The sequence below is a fragment of the Vanellus vanellus genome, assembly GCF_965231255.1.
Source record: "Vanellus vanellus genome assembly, chromosome: 28".
In the NCBI taxonomy this organism is placed as follows: Eukaryota; Metazoa; Chordata; class Aves; order Charadriiformes; family Charadriidae; genus Vanellus; species Vanellus vanellus.
This window is the reverse complement of record NC_138933.1, coordinates 2,165,886-2,181,379: the sequence shown is the minus strand read 5'-3', so window position 1 is coordinate 2,181,379 and position 15,494 is coordinate 2,165,886. Positions and strand designations below refer to the sequence as shown.

General features: G+C 70.7%; 3 protein-coding genes across 4 annotated transcripts; all 3 read right to left on the bottom strand.

Annotated features, from left to right (window-relative positions):
- Window positions 1-206: 206 nt before the first annotated feature.
- Window positions 207-2,742, bottom strand: MYL6 (myosin light chain 6). 2 transcript variants are annotated; one of them, XM_082496535.1, is made up of 7 exons: window positions 2,663-2,742; window positions 2,423-2,450; window positions 1,591-1,734; window positions 1,342-1,515; window positions 1,014-1,091; window positions 852-890; window positions 207-411 (listed from the first exon to the last, which is right to left on the bottom strand). In XM_082496535.1, exons 1-6 carry the CDS (start codon window positions 2,663-2,665, stop codon window positions 862-864), a joined length of 456 nt encoding a protein of 151 aa, XP_082352661.1. In that variant the 5' UTR covers window positions 2,666-2,742; the 3' UTR covers window positions 207-411; window positions 852-861. The 2 variants fall into 2 exon arrangements, with proteins under 2 accessions (XP_082352661.1, XP_082352660.1); XM_082496534.1 differs by lacking the exon at window positions 852-890.
- A 1,909-nt stretch (window positions 2,743-4,651) lies between these two features.
- On the bottom strand, window positions 4,652-13,556 carry ESYT1 (extended synaptotagmin 1; the record flags this gene model as incomplete). The annotated part of the gene is given in 32 exon segments (XM_082496496.1): window positions 4,652-4,758; window positions 4,904-4,953; window positions 5,042-5,147; window positions 5,242-5,373; window positions 5,458-5,556; window positions 6,326-6,471; window positions 6,548-6,694; window positions 6,792-6,878; window positions 6,969-7,040; window positions 7,183-7,278; window positions 7,706-7,795; window positions 7,875-7,923; window positions 7,994-8,076; window positions 8,249-8,425; window positions 8,844-8,932; window positions 8,935-8,974; window positions 9,051-9,200; window positions 9,411-9,497; window positions 9,631-9,702; window positions 9,810-9,902; window positions 10,034-10,123; window positions 10,192-10,240; window positions 10,334-10,416; window positions 10,678-10,854; window positions 10,940-11,063; window positions 11,159-11,214; window positions 11,326-11,415; window positions 11,514-11,586; window positions 11,758-11,831; window positions 11,921-12,055; window positions 12,271-12,312; window positions 13,287-13,556. Coding segments are annotated over 32 exon segments (3,162 nt in total). The 3' UTR covers window positions 4,652-4,724.
- Window positions 13,557-14,002: 446 nt separating this feature from the next.
- Window positions 14,003-15,489, bottom strand: ZC3H10 (zinc finger CCCH-type containing 10). The gene has a single exon (XM_082496512.1). The coding sequence runs from the start codon at window positions 15,465-15,467 to the stop codon at window positions 14,274-14,276; it is 1,194 nt and encodes a 397-aa protein (XP_082352638.1). The 5' UTR covers window positions 15,468-15,489; the 3' UTR covers window positions 14,003-14,273.
- Window positions 15,490-15,494: the final 5 nt, after the last annotated feature.

Below are 15,494 nucleotides of genomic sequence, written 5' to 3'. Positions count from 1 at the left end.
CCCCCCCCCCCCCAACAGCTCCTTCTCAGTTGTCATCCCCCCCTCTTCTTTTTTTTTTTTTTTCTTTTTTTTTTTTTAAAAAAAAACACAACAAAAATAAAATTCCAAGTCCCCGGGGCGGGAAGAAATGGCCTCGTGATGCAGGGTCTGTCGGGGGGGGGTGGGGGAAGAGGGGAGGGGGGGGACAGAGGTTCACAGACTCCATGTCATTTTTCTGACACTTTATTTGATGCCGTGGAGCAATAATTTAGCCGGTGGGGCTGAGAGGGGGGAGCTGGGGGGGGGGCACGAAGGGGGGTTTGGTGGCATTAGCGGGAAAATGAGGGAAAAGGCACAAAACCCAGAGTGATTGGGGGGGGTGGTATGACAACAGGAGGGGTCTTCAGCCGCTCAGCACCATCCGGACCAGCTCTGCGGAGAGAAGCGGGAGAGTGGGGTGAGGCGGGGAGGGGGGATCTGCCAGGGCCCCCCAGCCCTCGTCCCGGAGAAAGGCAGGAAAAAAACAAAGTCAAAGGGCTGAAGAGCGCAGGGAGGACCCGGCGTCGCTGCAGCCCCCGTCCCACGGCACGGCCCTCGCGGACAGGGGGCTCCTCTGCCCCCCCCACACCAGCACCCACATCCCGGCCCCGGCACGCAGAGGGGGGGCTCCATGCAGAGGGGCATGCGGGGTCAGGGGGGGCTGCACCAAGGGGGAGAGCGCAAACCAGGCGGCCTTTTTTTTTTTTTTTTTTCCTTTTTTTTTTTCCTTAAAAAAAAAAAAAAAAAAAAAAAGACACCATGGAAAAAAAAATAAGAAGGAAAAAATAAAAACAATTGTAAGTCACTGAGGGGAGCGGGGGGGGGAGGCGTACCCCTGTGGCGTCACCCTGACAAGATGTGTCTCACAAACGCTGGGAGGAAGGAAGGAGACATGATGGTCAGGGAGGGAACGGGGCCGCGGCCGAGTGCCCCCGGGGATCCCCAGCACCCCCCCCCACGGGACCCCCAAGGCCCCCCCCGGGGACCCTCCTCACCTTCGTAGTTGATGCAGCCATTGCTGTCCTCGTGTCCGGCCACCAACTGCTCCACCTCTTCCTCTGTCATCTTCTCGCCTGCAGGACACCCCGTGTCACCCCGGGGTGATGGGGGGGGGGGGGGGAGGAGCAGCACACACCGGGGGTCCCCAGGGGTCTTTGGGGGTCCGTGGGGCTGGCAGGGGGGCTGCTGAGCATCCCAGGACCAGCGGGAGCTTGTGGGATCCCTGGTGCTGGCTGGGCTTTGGGGGTCCTCAGGGATGGCTCAGGGGGGTCCCTGAGGCTCGTGGGGATTCGGGGACGGGGGGTAGGAGTGGGTGACACTCACCCAGGGTGACGAGGACGTGGCGGATCTCAGCCCCCATGACGGTGCCATTGCCCTCCTTGTCGAAGACCCGCAGCCCCTCCACGTAGTCCTCGAAGCAGCCCTGGTCCTTGTTCTTGGCGATGGTTTGCATCATGGGCAGGAACTGCTCGAAGTTCAGCGTCTTCAGGTTCATCTCTGCGGGAGAGGGGCTGTGAGTGGGGGCCGGAGGGGATCTGGGGGTGTCTGGGGGTGTCCCCCCCCCCCACTCACCATCGCTCTTGGGGTTGCCCAGCACCTTCATGACCTCGGCGTTGGTGGGGTTCTGGCCCAGCGCCCGCATCACGTCCCCGCACTGACTGTACAGGATCTTCCCGTCCCCGGTGCGGTCGAAGAGCTGAAACGCCTCCTTGAACTCTGCCGGGACCCCCCCGCGTCAGCGCCTCCGGGACCCCCCCGACACAGCCATCCCGCGGGACCCCCACACGCCGCACCCCGCGCACCCCACAGCCCGCACCCCCGGGACCCCGCACCCCCGGGGACCCCATTACCTATCCCCCCCCCACCCCCGGGCCCGGGTCCGGTTTCCCTCCCGGGCGGGATCCGGTTTCCCGGTGGAACCCGACGCCGGTCGGGATGGAGGTGGCGGTCCCCCCGCCCGGGATGCTGCTCCCCCCCCCGCCCCCCCACTCCCCGGAGCGTCCGGGCCGCTCCCGCCCCTCCCGCGGTGACCCCCCCGCCCCTCCCCGCCCCCCCCGACGGCCCCACCCCGCAGGAATGCGCGGCCCCGCGCTATGCCCATATATGGGCAAATGGCGCAGGAGGGGCCCGCGCGCCCCCCCCCCGGGCCCGATCCCGCACTCCCCCTCCCGGGCCCGATCCCGGTTCCCCCCCCGGGCCGTCCCCCCCCCCGGCCCCGCCAGCACGAACGGCCCCGCCCGGGCGGGACTTTGCCCCGGGAAAGGCTCCGCCCGCGCAGGAAGCGCCGCGGCCGGTACCGATGGGGGGGGGGGGGGGGGGAGGACGGGGACGGGGGAGGACGGGACCGTGCCCGGTGGGGCGGGGGGTGGGGGGGTCACCCCCGTTCCCGGTGCCGGTGACTCACCCGCGGTCTGTTCCTCCGAGAAGTCGCACTGCGGGGAGAGCGCGGCGGTCAGCGGGAACCGGCACCGCCCGCCGGGACGGCACTACCGGCCCCGCCCGGTGCCCGCCGAGAACCCCCCCACCCCCGATCCCCCATCCCCCAATCCCGCATCCCGCATCCCCCCCGGCCCGCGACCCCCCCCCCCGCGCATCCCCCCCCCGGCGGCCGTTCCCGGTGCCGGTGCCGGTGCCGCTGTCCCACCATGGCGGCGGCCGCTCCCGTTCCTGCTCCGCTCTCTGCGCCGCCGACGGGCGCCTTCTGCCCACCGCCGTCACCGCCCGCCCATTGGCCGCGCGCCCGCTTGCGTCACCGCGCGCTAATTAGGCGAGGCGTTCATTATTCATGAGGGTGGGGGCGGGGAAGAGGCGAGGCCACGCCCCTTCTCCCGGGGGGATGTTTTGTCTATAGATGGGCACAGAGCGGGGCCGGGGGGGGCTCCGCGGGGGGGGCTCCGCCGGGGGGGACCCCCCCACCCCCACCGGGGACACCCCTTAAGGGCGCCGCAGTGACGACATCCCATGGGGCACCCCCTGATGGCCACGCCCCACGGAGGACACCCCCCGGGAGATGCCCCAGTGCCGTACCCCCACTGGACACCCCAGTGGTCCCACAGGGACACCCCAGTAGGAGCATCCCGTGAGAGCACCCCATGGGGGACACCTCAGTGGGGACACCACAATGGGGGACATCCCATGGGTGGACACCCCAAGGACCATGCACGTCCCATGGGCAGCAGCCCACCAGGGACACCACGATGGGGACACCATGATGGGGACACCCCATGAATGGCATCCCGATGGGGACACCACGATGCCCATGCCCAGTGGGTGACATCCCACCAGGGACACCACGATGGGGACACCACGATGGGGACACCACGATGACCACACCCCATGAATGACATCCCGATGGAGACACCACAAGGGGGACATCCTGATGACCATACTCTGTGGGTAGCATCCCACCAGGGACACAATGAAGAGGACCCGCCAAGGGGGGACACCCCAATGGTGGCCCCATGGGGACACCGCAATAGGAGCATCCCGTGACAGCACCCCATGGAGGACACCTCAATAGGGACACCACAATGGGGGACATCCCATGGGTGGACACCCCAAGGACCATGCATGTGCCATGGGCAGCAGCCCACCAGGGACACCACGATGGGGACACCACGATGGGGACACCCCATGAATGGCATCCCGATGGGGACACCACGATGCCCATGCCCAGTGGGTGACATCCCACCAGGGACACCACGATGGGGACACCACGATGGGGACACCACGATGACCACACCCCATGAATGACATCCCGATGGAGACACCACGAGGGGGACATCCTGATGACCATACTCTGTGGGTAGCATCCACCAGGGACACAATGAAGAGGACCCACCAAGGGGGGACACCCCAATGGTGGCCCCATGGGGACACCGCAATAGGAGCATCCCGTGACAGCACCCCATGGGGGACACCTCAATAGGGACACCACAATGGGGGACATCCCATGGGTGGACACCCCAAGGACCATGCATGTGCCATGGGCAGCAGCCCACCAGGGACACCACAATGGGGACACCCCATGAATGGCATCCCGATGGGGACACCACGATGCCCATGCCCAGTGGGTGACATCCCACCAGGGACACCACGATGGGGACACCTCGGGGAGGGGGGGGGGGTGGCAACATCCCAATGACCATCCCCCATGGGGGACACCCCAGAAGGGACACTGCGATGGGGAGCGCCCCACGAGGGACACCAGTGAGGGTCCATCACATGGGGGGACACCGCAGACCCAAAGGCCCCCCCGGGACCACACGAAGCCGTCTCCTCCCTCCTTTATTATGGCGGGGGGGGGACACGGGGACGCAGTCCCGCCAAGGCAGCGAGGGGGGTGGCGCGGTGGCATCCCGGCGGTGGCACGGCGGTGGCATGGCGGTGGTGGCAGCGGCTCTAACAAAAGCGTCTCCCCAAGGGGGGGGGGGGGGGCACAAGCCCAGGCCGCCTCCCCCTGCCCCCCCCTGCGCCGGGGGGGGCTCCTCGGTGGGCAAAAGGCACGAGGTACATAACAGTCTGGGGGGGCGCGGGGGGGCTCAGCCGGGTGCCCCCCCGGCACGTCTTTGGTCAGTGGCGAGGCGGGGGCGGGGGGGGCAGCAGGAGCAGCCGGGGGGGGGGGGGGGCGCCCCCCCCCCCCCCCCTTCCCGCTGCCCCAGGCACGGCGGGGGCCCGGGGGGGGGGGGGCGGGGGGGGTCCCGGCTCTACGGGCTGCTCCGCTCATCCCGCAGGTCGTACCTGTGGGGGGAGAGAGGTGAGGGGGGACACAGAGAGGTGGGGGGAAGGGACGACACAGCCCCCCCACCCCAGAGAGACCCACTGGGACCCCCCCCCGAGACCTCCCCCCCCCGGGAGAGCCCCCTCCCCCACCAGCCCCACTCACCAGTGGGTTCCCCCCTCGGACAGATCCACCTGCGCCAGGTCCAGATGGAGCTGGGGGAGACCAAAGGCTCAGAGGGGCCCCCCGGAGCCCCCCCAGACCCCCTCCGGACCCCCCCGGACCCCCCCGGACCCCCCCTACCTTCCCCAGCACCTCCTTCTCCCGTGACATGAAGGACACGGTGGATTTGACGTGAGCCTCCAACTTGCGCCGCGATGCTTCCTCGAGGGACACGTCCCACTCGAACCTGGGGACACTGGGCTGTACTGGGCCGTACTGGGCAGCACTGGGCAGCACCGCGCAGGTGCCCCCCCCCGTGTCCCGTCCTGCCCCCCCCCCACCTCTCGTTGAAGTCGGGGTTGAGGGTCTTCTTCTGCACGTTGGTCTTCCTCTTGGTGCCGCGGCTGCGGTCGGGCAGCAGCACCAGCGACACGTAGGGGTCGGGCAGCTCCTTCGACAGCGGCTTCAGCTTTCTGGGGGGGACACACACGGCTCAGCGGGGGGGTCCCAGCCCCGACACCCCCCCGACCGCCCCGACCCCCGGGGGGCGGCCCCACCTGCAGGCGTGGACGATGGCCACCAGCTTGTGCTCGGCGCGGTGGTACCACAGCGTGAGCTGCAGTCGGCCCAGGGGGCCCTCCGCCGGCTCCGGGGCGCTGCGGGGGCAGCGGGTCAGCAGCGCCCCCCCCGACCCCCATCCTGCCCCCCAGGACCCCCCCAGCCCCATCATACCCTCCAGGAACCTCATCCTGCCCCCCCCGAACCCCCCCAGCCCCGTTGTACCACCCCAGGACCCCCCAGTCCCATCGCATCACCCCAGGACCCCCCCATCCTGCCCCTCAGGACCCCCCAGCCCCATCATACCCCCCCGACCCCCATCCTGCCCCCCAGGACCCCCCCAGCCCCATCATACCCTCCAGGAAACCTCATCCTGCCCCCCCCCGAACCCCCCCAGCCCCGTTGTACCACCCCGGGACCCCCCAGTCCCATCGCATCAACCCAGGACCCCCCAGCCCCATCATACCCCCCCAGACCCCCATCCTGACCCCCAGGACCCCTCCAGCCCTTGAGACCCACCGTACCTCCCAGGACACCCCCAGCCTGCCCCCCCCAGGACACCCCCTCCCCCAGACCCTGAGCCCCATCCTGCTCCTCAAGACCCCCATCCCGCCCCCCCCCATCGTGCCCCCCAGCCCCATCGTATCACCCCAGGACCCCCCCAGCCCCTGAGTGCCATCCTATCCCCCAGGACCCCCCATCGTGCCCCCCATCCCCATCCCCCATCCCCCCCCCGCAGCTCCCCAGGGGTCTCACACCCGGACCCCCCCCACCCCTCCCCCGCTGGGGGTTTGCAGCCAGAGCAGACACAGGGATGGGGACAGACACCCCTTGGGGGGGGGGTCGCCCCCCCCCCCCCAGCCCTACCTGTCAGCCGGGAGCAGGCGCTGGCGCAGCCCCCCGGCCCCACACTCCTCCTCCCCCCCGGACACCTCGGTGGGCTGGGGGGCAGCGTCCCCCCCCTCTGGGGACACGCCGGCAGCCCCCACCTCCGCCTGCTGCGACACCAGGACCTGGGGGGCGAACATTGGGGTGAGGGAGTGGGGTCCAGCCCCTCACCCCCCCCGGCCCCCCCATGGCGGCACTCACCCCCAGCTGCGCCCGCAGCAGGACCTGACTGCCGGGGCCCCCCCCGGCCAGCGGGAACCACCCGTCCAGCGCCAGCGCGGCCGAGGCCATGACCTGGGGCAGGGGCAGGCTGAGGGCGCCCAGGGGCTGCCCCCCCTCCTCCTTCACCTGTGGGCACAGCCGGATCAGCACCCCGCGGTGGGACCCCCCCCCAGTGGTGGGGACGGGACCCCCCCCCACCCCGTTGTGGGGACGGGGCAGAGACCTGCAGCTCCAGCGACTCCGTGTGCGGCCGCTTGATGAGGAAGGAGAAGCCTTCGTCCCACACGGGCTCAGCGGTGGGGGCACAGGTCTGGGGGCAGGAGAGTGGGTCAGAGACCCCCCCCACCCCTCGGCCCCTCTCTCTCCCCCCCCACCTCCCGCCCCCCCCACCGCCTCTTACCTTGGTCTTGACGGAGACGTCGCGCACGGTCAGGCTGGCGAAGGCGGAGGGCGGCTTGGAGCCCTTCCGGAGCTGCGGGACAGCGGGACGGGGACGATGGGGACGATGGGGACGATGGGGACGATGGGGACGATGGGGACGATGGGGACGATGGGGACGATGGGGGTGCCCAGGGCAGGGCCGCGGGGACCCCGGGCACGGAGTGGCCACTCACTGGGAGGTCGGCGGCTCGGTCCACGAAGACGGAGAGGAGAGCGGCCGAGAGCTCCTCACCGCGGGAGGGCTGCAGGAGGCTGTTGGTGTGCAGGACCTGGGGGGGGGCAGGGGGTGAGGGGGGGGCACAGGGGGATGCGCAGGGACAGGGGGGGATGGGATGGGGATGGGGATGGGGACGGGGATGGGATGATGATGGGGATGGGGTGGGGATGGGGATGGGGATGGGGATGGGGATGGGATGGGATGGGATGGGATGGGATGGGATGGGATGGGATGGGATGGGATGGGATGGGATGGGATGGGATGGGATGGGATGGGATAGGATGGGATGGGGATGGGGTGGGGATGGGGTGGGGATGGGGTGGGGATGGGGTGGGGATGGGGATGGGGATGGGATGGGATGGGATGGGGATGGGGATGGGGATGGGGACGGGGATGGGGACGGGGATGGGGACGGGGATGGGGGGGGTGGGAGGGGGCTCGGGGCCATCCATGCCCCCCATGCGAGCCGGGGGCCATACCTGCTCGAGGAGGGCGGCGCTGGGGCGGGGGGCCAGGCTCTCCAGCCGCACGTGGAGCCGCCCCGACTTCACCTCCTCCAGGGGCAGCCACTGGCGGGACAGGGAGGGCGGGTGAGACCCCCCCGCTGCAGCCCCCCCGGGCGCAGCCCCCCCTTGGCCCCTCTCCTACCTCGTCCACGATGCGGCTGCTCAGCACCCGCCTCAGCGGCACCTTGCACCTGGGGGGGGCAGTTGGTGAGGACTGAGGTAGGGCCACCCCACAGCCCCCCCGCACCCCCCAGCACCCACCGGCCCAGGAAGTCGTCCTTGTCAATGTCTTTGTCGAAGAGGTCGAACTCCACGTCCTGCCCCGGGACGTTGTCCACGATCACCTGGGCAGGGAGAGGTGTCACCGGTGGGGGCACCCTGGGTCCCCTCCCACCCCCCGTGCCTCAGTTTCCCCTCCCGAGGGAGGGAACGGGACCCCCCCGATGCGGCACATCCATGCCTATGGGGACGATGGCTGGGGCGGGGGCAGCGAGGGCGCGGGGACCCCCCCGGTACCTCGTAGACCTCGTTCCAGCGGGGGTTGAGGTCCTCCTTGACCACGCGGCTGCGGAAGACCCTCCCGGCCACCCGCACCTTCGCGTAGGGGTCGGAGCGGCCCCGCACCACCCCCTTGAAGAAGTTGTCTTTGGCAATGAGGTTCTCGGCCTCCAGGAGGTGGATCCGCAGCACGTGCTGGGGACACGGGGACACGGGGACACGCCGGGCGCTGGCACGGGGGCTGCCGGGCACCTCCAGCCCCAACCGCCCTCACCCCCTTTTCCACCCCCATCCTGTCCCCCAGAGCCCTCCAACGCCATCATACCCCCCCGGACCCTCCATCCTGCCCCCCAGGAACCCCCCCCCCAGCCCCTTAGCTCAACCCTGTCCTCCAGGACCCCCCATCCCGATGCTCAGGACCCTCCAGCCCCATTCTGCCCCCCAGGACCCCCCAGCCCCCTCCCACATCACTCCCTCCCAGCTCCCCTCCAGCCCCCCCTCCCCGTTCCCCCCACCATTCCCCTCTGCAAGTCCCCCTACTCCTGATCCCATCCTGCCCCCCCCCCCTCCGGTGATACCCCCCCCCCCTCGGCCCCCCCCATCCCCTCCCCACCTCAGTGCCGAACTGGGGGTCAGGGCTGGCCTGGGTGGGCCGGTGGGTGCCGCCGGTGCTGGCCGGGGGGTCCGGCTGCCCTGGGGGGGCGGTGGGGGGCCACCGTTCTCTGGGGCGTCGAAGAAGAGCACCTGCGGGGCTGGGGGTGAGCGGGGGTGGGGTGGGCAGGGGCAGGGCCCCCCCCGGACCCCCCGACCCCCCCCTCACCCGCAGGACCAGCTTCATGTAGAGGCGGCTGCCGGACCCCGAGCGCTGGAGCTGGAAGGGCTGATCCAGCGTCAGGTCGGGGGCGTCCAACAGCCGGGCGAGGGGCAGCGAGAGGGACCCCAGGCTGCTCTGGCGGGGGTCGTCCTTCACCTGGGGGGGGGCGGCACAAGGCACAAGGGGGGGGGTCACGGGCATCCGGGGGAAACGGGACTGGGGGAGAAACGGGGGAGAAACGGGGGTTGGAGGATTTGAGGGGGGGAATGGGGATGGGGGGAGATGGGGGGGGGGAGATGGGGCTGGGGGGATGGGGGCCTCTCGGGGGATTGGGGGGGGGCGGGACACGGGGCTGGGGGGTCTCGCCTGGATGTCCACGTCTTGGTTCACGGGGTCGTGCAGGAAGAAGCGGAAAGCGTCTTCCCAGACGGGAGCGGATGTGTTATAGACCACCTGGGGGGGGGGGGGGGAGGGGGGAAGTCGGATTAGACCCCCCCTCCGGCCGGCTGAGCCCCTTCACCCCAACCCCACCTCTGCGGGGCCGCACCGGCACGGCTGTGCCCCCCCCGGACCCCCCCCAGCCCACCTTGCTCTCCCGTGTGACATCCTGCACCGAGACCTGCACCATGGGGTTGGGCTCCTTGCCCGGCTTCTTCATCTGCACAGACATGGGGGGGTCAGGAGGGCCCCCCCCATCTCCGACCCCCCCCAGAGCAGGGATTTGGCAGTCCTGGATCCCCCCCAGACGCCCCCCCCCCGACTCACGGGCAGCTCCTCAGCCCTGTCCAGGTACACGACCAGGATGGCGGCTGAGGGGGGGTCGGGTTTGGCCACGATGGTCCGGTTCCTCTCCAAAACCTGGGGGGGATGCACCCGGGGGGGGGGGGGGAGGGGGTTGGGCTGGGGCAGGCAGCCCCCCCTCCCATTTGACACCCCCCAAAGCTGGGCTGAGCCCCGGCAAACTCATCTCTGGGCTGAGCCCCTCTCACCTGGTCCAGTTTGGAGGCGTCGGACATGAGGGAGAGCCACTCCAGGCGCAGGTGGAGCCGCCCCCGGCCCCCCTCCTGCAGCGGGAACCACTGGGGGGGGCAGCGGGGTCAGCACGGCCCCCCCCGGTCCCCCCAAACCCCCCTGCCCCAGCACCCACCTCCTCCAGCACCCGCGCCTTCAGCACCTCCCCAAAATCCAGCTTCATCCTGGAAAGGAGGGGGGGAGGCCATGAGTTGTGGGGCCGAGGGGGCAGAGCCCCCCCCAGCCACCAGCCCGGGGGTCTCCGTCCCCCCCCTCACCTGCCCAGGAGGTCGTCCTGGTCGGGGTCCTTATCGAACACCTCCACCTCCAGCTCCTGTCCCGGCACCTCGTGCACGATGAACTGGGGGACAGCGTCAGTGGGGGGGGACACACACACAGGGGGTCCCCCCCACCCAGCACAGCCAGGCCGGGGACCTCACGGGGGTCCTCATGTCCAGCCCAACTGGGTTGGGGTCCTCATGCCACCATGGCCCAGCTGGGGACACTGGGAGGGTGACTGTGCCCCCCACAACCGCAGCCTGGTCGGGGGGGGATACGGGCGTCCCTGCTGGTCTGGGGGAGGGGGGAGGCGATGGGGAGGGTCCCGGGGGGGGGGTCTCACCTCGTAGACCTCGTCCCAGGTGGGGTTGAGGTTGTTGTCGATGACGCGGCTGGTGACGACCTGGGTGCCCACGCGCAGGACGGCGTAGGGGTCCGATTTGCCCTCCACCAGCCCCCCCATGAAGCGGTCCTTGGAGCGCAGGTCCCGGGCGGCCCGAAGGTGCACCCGCACCACCCCCTGCGGAGGGGGGGGGGTCAGCCGGGGGGGGTGGGGGGCACCAGGGCATGGGGACACTCCCCAGGACCCCCTGAGCAGCCCTCACCCGGGGCAGGGGGCAGCGGAGCTGAGCGGCCTCGTGCAGGTCGGGGACCAGCGGGACCAGGAGGCGGTTGGGAAGGACGAGGTAGGAGGAGATGGCGTCCATGATCATCGTGTCCGACATGGAGCTGGGGGGGACACACACACACGGTCACGGTGGGGGGGCCATGGACGGCACAGTCCCGGGGGGCCGGGGAGACCCCACAGCCCGGCTGGGGCTCACCTGAGCCCCGGGATGTCCAGCAGGTTGGTCATCCCCGTCCAGTTGATGTCCAAGGTCTGGTTGGGGGGGGGGGGAAATGGGGTCAGAAGGGGGGACAGACCCCAGCCCCATCCTGCCTGGGGGGCGTCGGGGCTGCCAGTCCTGGTGGGGGCGGGGGGGGCACTCACCGGGCGCCGGATGAAGAACATGGTGAGGGCCCCCACGATGGGCACATCCCCGAGGAGGGGCTCCAGGATGATCCGCAGCATCCCGTGGAGCTGGGGAGGGGGGACAGTGCTGAGACGTGACCCCCCCATGGCCACGGCCCCCAACCCCAGCCCCACTGCCCCCCCAACCGGGCGGGGACCCCCCTCACCTGCATGCCTTTCACCCCTGCCTTGCAGAAGAACTTCTTCACCTCCACGTCAATCTGGACGTCACCCACGTAGCTGCAGAGATGGGACATAGGGATGGGGGGGGTTCACCATGACCCCCCCGTGGCCCCCCCAGTGAGGGGGAGCTCCGGCAGTTGCTGTAGGAGACCCCAGTGGGGGGCAGGGGGGGCACACAGGGGGCTGAGACCCAACACTTTCGCCACATGGGTGGCTGCGGCCGCTCACCTGATGTTGAGGTCCAACAGGATCTGCTTCTTGTGGGCGCCGGGGTGAGCCCTGACCCCCAGGACCCGGAGAGGCTGCGGGGGGGGCGGTGATGAGCGGGGGGGGGACGACAGGGGGTGACGGAGGGCGATGGGGGGCACCCCCGCCCCGAGGGCAGCCCTACCTTCTCGCCCATGTCCACCTTGGTGAAGGTGAAGGTCTGGAGGTGGCTGTTGGAGGCGCGGATGGACGGGGCGATGCTCTCCACCAGCAGCTTCTCCATGTACTGCCCGAAGAAGGGCCAGGCCTGGGCCAGCACCTGACGGCAGACGGACAGACGGACAGAGGGATGGAGGGACGGAGGGATGGAGGCAGAGATGGATGGAGGGATGCAGGGAGGGACGGAGGGAGGGATGCAGGGATGGAGGGATGAATGGAGGAAGAGAAAGATGCAGGGAGGGATGGAGGGGTGGAGGGATGGAGGGAGAGAGGGAGGGATGCAGGGAGGGATGGATGGACAGACGGACACCTCACCTTGTTCAGCCATTCTGCCCTCTCCACATCCGCGAAGCTCACCTGCGGGCAGACGGGACATGGGGGTGTTGTGAGGCCGGGGGGGGTGCGGGGGGGATGGGGGGGTTAATTCCGGCCGGACACAGTGGGGGGGGAGGGGAGGAAGCCCGGCGCCGGGGTTTGCTCCTGTGCAACGTCACAGCCCCACCCAGCCGCGTGCCTCAGTTTCCCCAACCGGGCCGGTGGGACCCCCGGGGGGGCTGTCTCGGGGCGGGACAGTCGCAGTCGGGGCCGGGGGGGGGCTGTGTGTGTGTGTCACCCCCCCGCAGCTGTGACCAACACCTGGCGGCAGCTCCGGCCCCGTCGTGGCCGTTCCGGGGTCCCCGTGGTGGTGGAGGGTCCCGAGAAGGGGGTCTCGACCTCCCCGACACCACGGGAGGGGGGTGCCGGCCCCCCCGCGCCCGCCTCAGCCCGCGGCCGGGCAGGAAAGGGCCCCCCCGGGACCCGGTGAGTCACAGCCCGTCCCCGGCGCTGCCGGAAGGCCCCGGGCGGTACCCGGGGGGGTGTCACTCCCTTGCGGGGGGGTCGAGCGGGAGGACCCCACCCGGGGGCAGCGGCGGTGCGGTGCAGCGCAGCGTTTGGCGGTCACGGAGGACCTCGGTGGAGCGGGGGGGGGGGCGCGGTACAGCCGGCGTGGGGGGGCCCGATCCCGGGGGTCCCGCCCGCCCGGGGAAGCCCAAGCGGGGGAGTGCGGCGCAGCAGAGGGGGGGTCTCTGGTAGCGGGGCGCGGGGATGATGCGGTGCAGGCGGAGGGGGGGCGAGCCCGGTCCCGGGGGTCCCGCCGGGAATAAGCTGAGGCGGGGGGGGGGGGGGGGGTCTGCAGTGCGGCAGCGGGAGGTGCGCCCGTCCCAGAGCCCCCGCCGGGAGCCGGACGGTGCCGGTGCCGCTGCCACGGGCGAGGAGCGGCCCCGGTAGGAGAAGGGGTGTCCCGCCCGGCGGGGATAACGGCGCGGCGCGGCGGGCGGACACCCGCTTACCCATGCCGGCAGCTCCCCGCGGGCCGCGCCCAGCCCGGCGGCGGCGGCGGCGCGCACGGCGGCCTCCTCTTCCCGCTGCAGGCGGGCGGCGAGCTGCAACCCGCGCTCCCGGGCGCGCCGCCGCCGCCGCCAACCGGCGTAGAGCGCCAGCGCCAGCACCAGCGCGCCCGCCCCCAGCCCCAGCAGCCCCGCGGCGTAGGCGGGCAGCGCCCAGAGCAGCCGCCGGCCCAACGCGCCCAGCGCCGCCAGCCCCGCGCCCCGCCGCTCCATCCCGCCGCCGCCGCTCCGCTGCTGCCGCCGCCGCCCGCCTCCCTGGGCGGGGCCTCGCCGGGCACGCCCCGCCTCCCTGGGCGGGGCCTCGCCGGGCACGCCCCGCCTCCCTGGGCGGGGCCTCGCCGGGCACGCCCCGCCCCGCGGCACCACTCCGCGGACGGAGCTGAACGGAGGGGGCGTGGCGGAAGGCGGAGCCAAGGCGAGGGGGCGTGGCGCAGAGCGCTGGTGGGCGGGGCTCCCGGTAGGGGTCGGGTGTCCCGCCGCCCCGGTGTCTCCCTCCCCCCTCCCCTTTTCCTCCCCCCTCTCGGTGCCTTGCCCCGCGGCTACTGGCCACCCGTCCCCCCCTTGCCCCGGGGGGCAGAGAGCGATCACCATTGAGGTGGTTTGGGGTGGTTTTTTTTAATAGTTGAAAATGTTACAGGGCTCGGGGGAGCCGCCCCCCCACCGGGCGGGGGGGGCCGTGTCCATTCACGGGAGTGCAGCTCCAACAACAACCTCATCTCCGGGAGGTTCTACCGACACCGCCCCTGCATGGCAGGTGCCGGACCGAGGCGCGAAGCTGCGGGTGGGGGGGTCACTGCGCCCCCCACTCCTGCAACCCCACAGGAGCCGCCATCACTGTCTGGGGGGGTCCTGTCCTTCCTCCTCCTCCGCCGCCTGCTGCCCCCATGGGCTCAGTTTGGCAGGGGGCTCGCAGCCCCCGTGGTGAGGGGGTCAGTGGGGCATGGCTGTTATCCTCATGCTCTGGGAGGCAATGGGGTATGTCACCATGGGGGTGGTGGCATGGCTCATGGTGATCCCCCCCAGCGGCTGCGCCATGGAGACGGCCACTGGCGCCACCGAAACGGCCACAGGCGCCATGGAGACTGGGGGGGCCATGCCCTGGGCGATGGTCTGGGCCAAAGCGGCCGAAAGCGGTGTGATTTCAGGGTTCATGGGGGGAGCGGCGTTGGTGGGGGGAGCTGCCTGGGCACCGGCAGGAGCGACCAAATCCTGTTGGGAAACGGGCCGGGGCTGGAGCGCCTGGCTGCTGAGCGTGGTGTGGGTCTGCGCGATGCTGTGGTTGTAGTTGGTGACGGTGCCCACGGTGGGGGCCAGAGTCTGCTCAGTGGCGGTGGCGGTGGAGCTCAGCGTCATCACCTTGGCCTGGTTGCGGAACTGGGCGTTCTGCTCCAGCAGCACCTCGTTGGTGGCCAACAGGTTGTTCACCTGCTTCTTGAGATCCTCCACGCGCTTGCGCAGCATGATGTTCTCCTCCTCCAGCAGCCGGTACTCCACCGTCCGCGGGCTGGCGAAGCTGTACTCGTAGCTCTCGAAGTGCAGCCCGTCCACCCGCCGCCGCTTCAGCACAGGGTCGTGGTCATCGTAGCGGTCGGGGTCGTAGATGGCGTCATAGGGGTCGTAGCGGCGGACAGCCGGGACAATGCCCTGCTCGCGGGCGGCCATGCCTCGCGCCTCGTATTCGTAGTCCCGCTGCAGGTGCTGGAACTTGCACTTGGCACCGCGCTGGCAGTCGCCCTTCAAGAAGTCCCTGCAGATGGGCACCTCCTCCTTGCTGTTGGGCAGGTCGGCGGGCGAGAGGCCCAGCCCGGCAGCCACCTTCTGGCGCAGGCGTGGGGGCAGCTCCCCTGTCTTCTTGTAGCAGTCCTCGTCCTCCTTGGTGCCGTGGATGAAGCGGCAGTTGAGGCGTACGCACTCCTTGTTCTGGAAGTCGTGGCAGAAGATGAACTCGTTCTTGCGGACGCCCAGGTTGGTGACCTCGCTGATGTCGGGGTGACGGAACCGGCAGCGCTTCCCCCGCTTGCAGACATTGCGCAGGAAATCGCGGCAGATGTCATCGGCATTGGCGCCCACCTCATCGCTGCCACCACCGCTGCTGCCGTTGTTGTAGCTGTCGCGGTCAGGCATCTTCGTCGCCGCCGCCACTGCGGGGCT